Below are 12276 nucleotides of genomic sequence, written 5' to 3'. Positions count from 1 at the left end.
ATATATATATAAAATAACTTGATGAAAGACAAAGCAAAGATAACGAAAGCTGCTTTATTCTAGAAAATGAAGTAGAATAAAACATACGTGCTTTGAGCTCACCTGTTAACGATGCTGATCAGCTCCTTGAGTTTGCCCTCTCCGGTCTCTCTGTCTTTATCACTAGCAGCTGCATCTCGACCCTTGAGGATGGGAAGCTCAAACCGCTTTTTAAACTCCTGGGCTGTACCTGCCATCCAGGGAAGAAAAAACAAATAAAAAAAACAAATGGAGGGGGATCAGGAAAAACGGCAGATATAATCCAAATATGGTTTAGCCATTTTGTGCGTGGAGCTACTTACCAAGGATCCCAGCATTAACAAAGTGGACCAGGCTGAAGTACTCCAGGAGGTCGTTCTGGATGGGAGTGCCTGATATCAGCACTCTCCTCTGGGCACTCATGGCATTTAGGGCCTGGTATGTCTGGTTGTCAGAGTTCTTCAGCCGATGACCCTAGAGCATGCACAACTATTACATCACCTTGTCAACGGTCCTCGACAATTCTGGGGTACAAAGGATGAGATGAAGTACCTCATCGCAGATGACCAGTCCGACCTTGCCCTTGTGCAGAACCCCGGCGTGCAGCCGAAACGTCTCGTATGAGATGATCAGGATCGGGGTTGGTATCCTCAAACCATGCTGAGACATGAAGTTCACTAAAAACCAAAGATATACAAACAAATAATAAGCAGACAATTAATAAACTCCAATATTTTCCAAAGGATGTATTTTACGTTGAAGGAACGTTTACCTGGAAACCAATCAACACTATTAAAACCAGAGATTGTCAAAGTACCCTCCATTTCCAGCCATAAGTTGAGGTTTGGTGGTATATTTTTGTAATTCTAGAGGACACTTGGCCAAAATGTAAATGACACGCTGCAATAGTACCATTAGTTACAATTACTTGAGATAGCGGAAAAATCTTAAGAAAGTAATATGGAGATGTAATTTTCGATTGATGCGAACAATCATACATTCATTCTATGACTTTGGAATCTATCCAGCTTTAAAGCTGCATTAATTCAGTTTTTGGCCACTTGGGGCCAGCAGGACGAGCTGAGAACACAACATCTGAAATACTGTGTAAACTCTGCATTAGGTTGTTCTGTGTAAGCAGACACAGAGCAACATCATCATACATTTGGAGTTGTGTTTGGACATGTGATGCTTATTAGAAAGACACAGCAGAGAAGTGACAGTAAAATAGTGGAGAGAGAGAGAGCCAGGGGTGGAGACATGCAACAGAGGTTGAGGTTCATGGTTGGTGCTCTAACCCCCGAAGCCTCCAGGGTGCCTAAATGTTAAATGTAAAAAGAAAGAAAAATGTTATGCTTGCATTGTGCAGCATTGCTAAATCCCTCTGATTTGTTCTTTTGGCTGGTTTTGCTTTGCATTGATTCAGCCACAAGATGGCGCTACAATGTGTAAAGCAAAGAAGGGAGACAATACAGGTGACATGGATGATGGCCTCAATAGGGGATGATGCAATTATCCTAAAGAATGGCAGTGTGATGTTTGAATTATTCCGGTTTGGCTCGTAAAAACTTGAAAAAAGCAGGAGTCTGTGGTCCACAAACTCTGCTGTGGATACTCGTAATGACACGGAGGGGAGAGGCAAACTGCACCTAGCTGTCTATCGATCTCATCCTTTGAACCTCCGTCGATGGCCACAGGTGAGACGCGTCCTCCCAGCCACTTTCCTACTTCATTGTACCAGTTGCGAACCAGACTGGAAGGGGAAACCACGATGGCCTTGTCTATCTCCGGCTTAGCATCTGGGCTTTGGCGCAGCAGGGTCCACATGAGGGCGATGCACTGCAAGGTCTTCCCTAGGCCCATCTCATCGGCCATGATGCAGCCGTACGAATCAGAGATGCGTCTTCCGGTCACACACTCCCACAGGAACTTCACCCCCTCAAGAGATAAAAAGACATCCATTTTGTATCTAATATATAAATATATTTATTTTTTAATTTGTGGTTAAAAAATAACTTTTTAACTTGCTTTTTCTGGAGCTTTCAACTGCATCTTGTGGTCCACCTCACAGATGAAGATAATGACAACTGATTGAAGGCTCCAGAAAAAGCTTTACTTTAGTTTGTTTCGTCAATATACTGCTTCCAAGATCAAGAACTATATTACTTCTCATTCCATTTTTAAGTTTATGAAGAGAAGCAATATGAGGCCGCTTCAATAATGTAGGATTCCACGTTTCTACTATTTAACACTATTATGATGAATGCAATATATCTTTTAATATCATTTTATTTTTCAGTTGGGTCAGTAAAAGTTTAGAAAGAAAGAATCTTTACCTCTCTCTGATGGGGTCTGAGCACTTTTCCTAAAACTGGATCCACAACAACATGGACTGGTAATTTCTCTCTGGACAGGACAAAGAAAGGTGACACGTTTCATTTTATTACAAGAACTGATATACAGCAATGCCAGTGAAGGCTATAAAGTGTAAAAGTTTATGTCTACAAATCCATATATCTGATCAGAATTGATCATTTAAGAGGACTTACTTCTCAGCTTTGATCAGATCGTGAGCGCTCAGAGTCGGGGGCTCATAAAGGACCAAAGCGTCTTCTGCGAAGGGATCGTGAAGTGCTTTCCTCACACCGGCACGCTTTAGACCGAGTGCCCTGATTCCCAGTGCGCCTGTGGGCAATTAATCAAGAGTACACTTTCAGTAATTCTTTACCCATTGTACTAAACATGAAAGAGAAGCATGTAACAAGAAAATTGTTACCTGTGTAATTAGAAATAGGAATTTTGAATGGCTTGGCGAGAATACTGCGAATAAACGCCTCCTGTAGAAAGGATTTTAAAACAAGTGAGCCACGTCGTGGCATCAAATTTGTAACTATTCACACACACAAGATGTAGTTTGATAGTGCTCAACAACGCTTACATGTTTGTCACCATCCACACACGGGGGCAGCTTGTTCAGCTGTGTTAGAGGCTTTCTGAAGGGAGAAATATGGCTTTCTCTGCTCTCATTACCACCTTTTCTTTTTTTCTCCTGTAAAGAAAGCATTACACACTTTTTAATTCCAACAGCACCGATGTAGCCCATCATTATTTATGGTTTTTCACTCATTGAATCGTGACCATTTTCCCTCATAGCTTGATATTGTGAAGAAAGAAAAACATCTACCATTCTCAGCAAAGCATCTATGCGTTTGTGCCTCGCTTATCCATAAATGACACACATGATAGGCCGTTATGTTAAAGCTTTCATTGAAGAAACTAATGGCAAATATGTTGATATATGAATATGTCTGTGCATATGCCAATATGTAAGAAAGCATTTAACGCTAAACGTCCAAATGTATTAACAGACTTTGGCTACTGGTCTCATCATATAAGGACGCAACAATGAGAGAGATTTGCAGTCAACTCTGAATGTAACAGCTTTGAATGAAGCTAATGTACAACGTTAACTTATTGGTCATGCTAATTTACTCACAGTTCTACATGTCCAGTCATCATCTTCACAGGAATCTCCTGGTTGCTTCCGTTTGGCAACCTGACTGGGTGCAAGACTCCTCCTCTGGGATTGTGATTTTAAACGATAAGCATTAAAATAAATAGTTTCAAGTTGGTAGTAAACACCCGAATGCAGTCTGAAGCATAATGGAAAAACATAACACTAATTCGGCTTCCTTACCATGTTCCTTGTTTCCTAGGCGTAGCTGTTATGTCGATACTCCTCACCTGCCCGTGTTGCTAGCATTTAAAGCTAACTTACCCCTAGTTACCCAGAAACAGCTAACGCTAGATGCTCTGCCTGCTTTCAAAGCAAAGTCGCTCATGTCAGTGTCAGTCTCCTTTTTTTGCTCTTACTTTATAAAAGCACTAACTGACCTAACAGATAAGTATTACCAGCGATATGACATAGGCAACTAGGGGGATGTTAGTCCCCTAGAAGATGTATAATAGCATTAGTTTGGCATGCAACCAACTGCAGTTTTCCCCTCGGTTTAGCTTTATTCCGGTTGGTATTAAACTTCGCGCTAAATGTTGTTGCACAACATTACGGCAAGCCTGAAAGGCCAAAAACACTACTACGTCATTACTGTAGGGTGCCGGTGTGCGAGAGTTCTGGTTTTGACCGAAATCGAATAACTATATAATGAATAAGATCAGCCGCTGCAATATGAATCTGTTCATTTTCACATTCATAACTGTACACAGCCACAATAGGCATGTAGGACAAGTTGGCAACATGACATGACATGACTCAAACATAGTCAAAGCTGATGGACTTTCCCTGATGTTGAATTTTTAATGTTAAGATTGTTTTGTTGCTCCTGTTTGCATTCCTTCTGATGCATTACAGGAATGCACTACTGTTTTAATTATTAATCGCGATTAATCGCATTGTTATGCGCAAAATTCAATAATGAATTCAAAAGTAGTGTATTGCGCATTTTTATTTTAAAAGTACTGCTATATGAACAAAAGTGCAATAACATTTGGTTTGCAAACACTTTAAACAAATAAGGTTCTTTTTAACAGCAGTATTCCCTTTACACAGCAGTTATAATACAGTTATAATGATTCTGATATTCAGCCGGTGTTTTTTTTTTTTGTTTGTTAAATTCTCAGTAGCGATAACTAAATTATATGCTTATTATACATATTCCAAACAAAAACACTTCAGGTTTTATGTCAGACACATATGCAACGCTGAGTACCGTAATATGTGTGGTATTTGTTATAAATGTACGTTGGTACATAGAGGGTGATAAGAAGATGTACTTTGAGGGACTTAGGACCCAGGGGAATGTAGGTGAAGGAAACAGGAAGAGACGGAAGAGACGCCACACAACAGATGTCCGCTTAATAATAAAAATATAAACTGCGTTAACCCGCGATAAAATAATTGTCTGCGTTAATTAATGAATGCGTTAACGAGATAATAACACGTTAACTTGCCCAGCACTAATTATATCATATTTTCACATCTAAACATATTTAATCTATCGCTGTTTGGGGCCCTTTTAGTTAGGGGCCACAGGCAGTTGCCTACAAGCCCAACAGTAATGGACCAAAATGTATTTTATTGGTGTTTCTGACTGTGATTAGCTGCGACTTGGGTGTGAGACTCAACTATGTCACGGCAGGTCTAACGCTGAGGACCCAAGGAAGTGCAGTGTTGAGTGTGAAGTTGTTTCTACGAACCGTTCTCCAGAAAGCTGCAAGCCGCAACACCACAGGCCGAGCATTCGGCCCATTCTGAATGTCTTCAATGGGCACTGAACTAATGAGTCTAATGAACTACTGTATGATGAATTCATTTTTCATTTCAACTTTTCCTGTTACAGTTAAGACATTTACTCTGGTAATGGGGGCTATTCCTAATGGTTCTGTGGCTTTTTTCATGTCAAATCGATGTTTCTTTGGTTAATACTGCCCTTATGGAAAATTCTTTCTCACCATCATGTAAGAATTATAACAGAGCTATTCGCTTGTTTTATGTGTGTTGTCACAAAGCCTTATGTCATTATATATTGCAGCAACTATGCTAAGAATATCCCTTGGAAAAAAAAGTTTGGTCATTGCCACACATTTATTATACTAGGAATAGATTAGAGAGGTCACCCTTGAAATGTTTTACCCTGCAAAGCATTTTCTCAAGAAATTTAACTTTTTCCACAGCTCAAACTGAAACTCTTGTAACTTCTCTGGCATTGTAAGCAATTATTATTGTAAGAAGTTTTAAAATATATTATTGACGTCTAGTCGACGTAGATGTGGTGAGGCCGTAAAATAATAACTTCTTTACTACCTTTTCAAATACTGAGTGCTGGACGTGAAATGGTACATTTGCATTATCTGCTGGCTGGAAACTGCACTACTTTATATAATTTAACAAGGCAAAGACTACTACAAATGGCATCACATCAAATTATACTGGAAAAAGGGGATTTTTTTTAGTTCACATTCATTCTGCCACATAGCTTCAACTCACATGTATGGTAGTTAAATATTTCTTAAATCTTTTTAATTAGCAAGGTGCGCCCATCTTTCCCAAGTGTCCACAAATGCAGTCCAGGATGAGTTCAGGCACCATGCACCAAGCTCACCAAAACAGGTAAGCTTGTGACTTAGCTTTTTCTCAGAAAACTTGGTGAATATGATTTATGATAGGGGGTGTAACGTTATCCGATTTCAGGAACGCAGCCCTCACGATTATTTCGCAAGGAGTCTGCAAACATAACTTGAATGAACCAAACAGAAGTCAAATAATATAAATATTAACTGTTTAATCAATATATTGATCTGTCCAAGAAACTGAAAGCCTGTAATACGGGGTGCATGATTGGGAATACTCTGGTTAACCATATTGTGTATGCAGATGATCTAGCGATTTTTAGTCCATGTAGTGCTGGTCTTCAGCAGCTCCTTACTATATGTACTGTGGAACAGTACATATGTGGAACATGACAAATATGCCAGTAAGAGTGCTATCTTGATCTGTCGAACCAAAGAGGACAAATGTCTAAACTTCCCTGATGTCTGATAACAATCTTGGTGTCTGATGAAGTAAAATATCTTGGTCATTTTATAACGGAACACATGACCGATGATAATGACATTTCTAGGCAATGTCTTATGCACAAGCAAACACTCTCGCTCAAGTTTGGTATGTGTACAGATGGAGTGAAGATGTTTCTGTTTGGATCATATTGCACACCACTCTACACTGCACACTTGTGGTCAAACTACTACAAAAAAAAAAAAAAAGCTTACAGAGACTTTAAGTAGCTTATAATGATGCCATGAGAATATTGCTAAAGAGACCGAGATAGAGTAGTGCCAGTGAATTTTGCCTGACAAAAAAAAAATGTGATTTTATTTTGAAGGGCATTTTTTATGCAGCGGAATTATTCCAGCATTTACGGCACTTGTTCAGCGGTGCAGGAAAAACACTGACCAATGCGTTGTGAATCACATCACGTGATATATATATATATATATATATATATATATATATATATATATATATATATATATATATATATATATATATATATATATATATATATATATATATATATATATATATATATATGTATATATATATATATATATATATATGTATATATATATATATATATATATATGTATATATATATATATATATATATATGTATATATATATATATATATATATATATATGTATATATATATATATATATATATATGTATATATATATATATATATGTATATGTATATATATATATATATATGTATATATATATATATATATATATATATATATGTATATATATATATATATATATATATGTATATATATATATATATATATATATATATATATGTATATATATATATATATATATATATGTATATATATATATATATATATATATGTATATATATATATATATATATATATGTATATATATATATATATATATATATATATATGTATATATATATATATATATATATATATATGTATATATATATATATATATATATATATATATATATGTATATATATATATATATATATATATATGTATATGTATATATATATATATACATATACATATATGTATATGTATATATATATATATATGTATATGTATATGTATATATATATATATATATATATATATATATATATATATATATATATATATATATATATATATATATATATATATATATATATATATATATATATATATATATATATATATATATATATATATATATATATATATATATATATATATATATATATATATATATATACACATATATATATATACACATATATACATATATATTGGCCTGCCAATTCCCCTGACCTGAACCCATAGAGAATTTGTGGGGTATTGTGAAGAGGAAGCTGAAAGACACCAGACCCAACAATGCAAATGAGCTAAAGGCCGCTATTGAAGCATCCTGGGCATCCATAACACCTCAGCAATGCCACAGGCTGATTGCCTCCATGCCACGCCGCATTGATGCTGTAATCCGTGCAAAAGGATTCCCAACCAAGTACTGAGTGCATTAATGGACATTTTCTAATGTTTGATTTTGTTTTGCTGTTATCAATCTTTTTTTTAACTTGGTCTGAGGAAATATTCTAATATTTAGAGATAGGATATTTGAGTTTTCTTAAGCTGTAAGCCATAATCAGCAATATTAATAGAATAAAAGGCTTGCAATATTTCAGTTGATTTGTAATGAATCCAGAATGCATGACATTTTTGTTTTTTTAATTGCATTACAGAAAATAAAGAACTTTATCACAATATTCTAATTTTCTGAGACAGTCCTGTATACAGTGGGTACGGAAAGTATTCAGACCCCTTTAAATTTTTCACTCTTTGTTTCATTGCAGCCATTTGCTAAAATCAAAAAAGTTCATTTTATTTCTCATTAATTTACACTCAGCACCCCATCTTGACAGAAAAAACAGAAATGTAGAAATCTTTGCAAATTTATTAAAAAAGAAAAACTGAAATATCACATGGTCATAAGTATTCAGACCCTTTGCTCAGTATTGAGTAGAAGCACCATTTTGAGCTAGTACAGCCATGAGTCTTCTTGGGAATGATGCAACAAGTTTTTCACACCTGGATTTGGGGATCCTCTGCCATTCTTCCTTGCAGATCCTCTCCAGTTCCGTCAGGTTGGATGGTGAACGTTGGTGGACAGCCATTTTCAGGTCTCTCCAGAGATGCTCAATTGGGTTTAGGTCAGGGCTCTGGCTGGGCCAGCCAAGAATGCTCACAGAGTTGTTCCGAAGCCACTCCTTTGTTATTTTAGCTGTGTGCTTAGGGTCATTGTCTTGTTGGAAGGTGAACCTTCGGCCCAGTCTGAGGCCCAGAGCACTCTGGAAGAGGTTTTCTTCCAGGATATCTCTGTACTTGGCCGCATTCATCTTTCCTTCAATTGCAACCAGTCGTCCTGTCCCTGCAGCTGAAAAACACCCCCATAGCATGATGCTGCCACCACCATGTTTCACTGTTGGGATTGTATTGGGCAGGTGATGAGCAGTGCCTGGTTTTCTCCACACATACCGCTTAGAATTAACGCCAAAAAGTTCAATCTTGGTCTCATCAGACCAGAGAATCTTATTTCTCATAGTCTGGGAGTCCTTCATGTGTTTTTTGGCAAACTCTATGCGGGCTTTCATATGTCTTGCACTGAGGAGAGCCTTCCGTCGGGCCACTCTGCCATAAAGCCCCGACTGGTGGAGGGCTGCAGTGATAGTTGACTTTGTGGAACTTTCTCCTATCTCCCTACTGCATCTCTGGAGCTCAGCCACAGTGATCTTTGGGTTCTTCTTTACCTCTCTCACCAAGGCTCTTCTTCCACGATTGCTCAGTTTGGCTGGACGGCCAGGTCTAGGAAGAGTTCTGGTCGTCCCAAACTTCTTCCATTTAAGGATTATGGAGGCCACTGTGCTCTTAGGAACCTTGAGTGCTGCAGAAATTCTTTTGTAACCTTGGCCAGATCTGTGCCTTGCCACAATTCTGTCTCTGAGCTCCTTGGGCAGTTCCTTCAACCTCATGATTCTCATTTGCTCTGACATGCACTGTGAGCTGTAAGGTCTTATATAGACAGGTGTGTGCCTTTCCTAATCAAGTCCAATCAGTTTAATTAAACACAGCTGGACTCCAATGAAGGAGTAGAACCATCTCAAGGAGGATCAGAAGAAATGGACAGCATGTGAGTTAAATATGAGTGTCACAGCAAAGGGTCTGAATACTTATGACCATGTGATATTTCAGTTTTTCTTTTTTAATAAATTTGCTAAAATTTCTACATTTCTGTTTTTTTCTGTCAAGATGGGGTGCTGAGTGTACATTAATGAGAAATAAAATTAACTTTTTTATTTTAGCAAATGGCTGCAATGAAACAGAGTGAAAAATGTAAAGGGATCTGAATACTTTCCATACCCACTGTATATATATAATCCTGTTGAGCAGGGATTTTAGGCGACGGGAGCAGCAAGAGGCGGGCGGGGCGGGAACAGCTGTTGACGCAAACAGGAAGTCCTCTGTAGCATAGGCCGTTTCATTTCGTAGACCGCACGGTCTAGCCTACGCGGTCCTCAAAGGACGCAGCCCATGTAGACCGCGAAGGCTGGGTCCTCCGAAGGATGCAGACCCTGAATTGAGACACAGCTACCGTGACACACGGGGGAGAGACGAGGATATAGACAGCAGAGAGCAGGACTGTTGAAGTGAGAGTTGTGAAAGTCAAATCATAGGACGATTTCCAAAAGAGAAAAAGGGCCAGAGAGACCAGAGTCATTAGACTCTGACTGGACAGACTCATATAGGTGAATTCTTCCAACACTAATTTCTCTTTTTGGAAGATGAGAAAAATATAATATCGTGGCTTTTTCACTTCACCCTGAATGAACTGAATTTAAAGCTGCAGGGCAATTCAGTGAAAATAATTTTTCTCAAATTAATTTTGTTACGTAATTTATTTTTTAATCCAGCCGTTATTTTACTTGAAATGAGAAGAACATTTATTTATGTATTTCTATGTATGATTTATAATCCATCCAGTTAAATTTGAAAAATGAGAATAATATTTGTTAAAATATAATTGATGTACTTTCTTTATTTGATTTGGCAGTTGTTTACTACACAGAGACGTTACTACTACTAGACTTCTTGAATATAGATATATATAGATATATATCGTGGGTCATTAAGGGGTGATAGTGGGTCCTGCAGCCAGACCAGTTGAGAATCACTGCTTTAGAGTGTAAGCTGTTAGATAGAAGTAATCGGCTATGTTTCTCCTTCACTGCTGTTACCCAAGTGTTTTGTGTACGCCTACATATTTTTCTAAATCAATAAGTAATATTACTCTTCACTGCTTTGGAGTGTTGAGTGTGCCAAGAGAATCATCAGTTTGATGATAATTTACTTAATAAATAATTAAATAATCTAATAATGAAATAATGATATTTATTCAAATAGCTATTATAAATTGGTTACGTGAATTGTCACTGTTAAGTAAATATATATATATATATATATATATCTCCAAATTTGATTGATTTTCAAGTCAGTGTTGTTTTTCTTAGCTCCTTAAAACTTTTGAGAATATGCTCAACACAGCGGCACTTGAAAGATGCATAAATAAAGTCAACTAATAATGATGTGATTAATAATTCCTTTTCCTTATTCTCTTTTTTAAATGGCAATATAAAAGCAAAGTAGCTTCCTAAAAGGTTTTGACATTCTACTTATTCGCTGTCCATCATACTTTGTCTCGCAGCTCTTTAACATTGACTGTTTGCGATTGCTTTAATTGAAATTTGGCTCTTTTTAATTTAAATATGTATAAACGTTGTGGCAACCCATACTAAACAACTCAGAGAGCAGCAACAAAATCTCCCATTAGCCAGTTGTATTGTGTTGGCCTGTAAAATCCTTGCATTTATCAAATAATAAATAATTTACCACTGTACAAGTCTAATTTTTATTTTAATTATTCTAGGGACACACTCCAGTATTCAAATGCTTCAGAATATAGAACATGCTTTGGGACCTGAAGATGAAATATTCCTGACTCAATATGGATTGTTCTATAAAAAAAAAAAAAAACGACAAATGAAAAAACATAAATATACATGGGTACTTTATTGATAATAAACATAGCCAGAACAACTTTAATGCAAATAAAGAATAAATACAATAATTTAAAGAATAAATACTCTTATGTACAGTAAGGCAACATGATGCATAGCATCTAACAGATAATTTAGGTACAGACATGTTTTGAAATTTGACAGTCAGAAGGCCTCAGAAATGATACACTGCATTCAGCTACTGTATGTACACAAGCTGAAAGTACAGTTAAGAATAACTGAGTATACTTTTCACTTGTCATTCATTTGAATCTGTGGCAACTCTAGGTCTGGTTAATAAAGGTAGCATAAACAGCATATATCATCATATCTTTTCTTTTCATTCTTTTCCCCATTTTAACTGGTACCATGAGGGAGGAGTCTGTTGTCTCTCGGCAGTAAAAACATTTGACGTTTGGTAAAGTGTATTTTAGTGTGAGACATGTTAAGATAATTTCCCTAAACACAAAATCCACTAAATGATTTCTTCAATTTACTCTAAATTCTCATCATACCATAACCTGGATATTTACATAATGAATTGACAAATATAATATCAATGAATGCGGACACAAATAAATA

General features: G+C 36.4%; 1 protein-coding gene across 1 annotated transcript in view; it reads right to left on the bottom strand.

Moving 5' to 3' along the window:
• The window catches only part of rad54l (RAD54 like), a 12897-nt gene extending 9116 nt beyond the window's left edge, over positions 1 to 3781 (bottom strand). Inside the window, 10 exon segments of the mRNA XM_076079344.1 lie at positions 103 to 229; positions 342 to 492; positions 571 to 695; positions 1668 to 1956; positions 2355 to 2424; positions 2568 to 2703; positions 2795 to 2855; positions 2957 to 3067; positions 3515 to 3598; positions 3716 to 3781. Coding sequence (XP_075935459.1) covers positions 103 to 229; positions 342 to 492; positions 571 to 695; positions 1668 to 1956; positions 2355 to 2424; positions 2568 to 2703; positions 2795 to 2855; positions 2957 to 3067; positions 3515 to 3598; positions 3716 to 3781 — 1220 coding nt within the window.
• Between the last annotated feature and the right edge of the window lie 8495 nt (positions 3782 to 12276).

This window comes from Anarhichas minor, unplaced genomic scaffold (assembly GCF_050575085.1).
Source record: "Anarhichas minor isolate MPS153535 unplaced genomic scaffold, ASM5057508v1 ptg000071l, whole genome shotgun sequence".
In the NCBI taxonomy this organism is placed as follows: Eukaryota; Metazoa; Chordata; class Actinopteri; order Perciformes; family Anarhichadidae; genus Anarhichas; species Anarhichas minor.
This window is presented reverse-complemented; position numbering and strand designations above follow the sequence as displayed.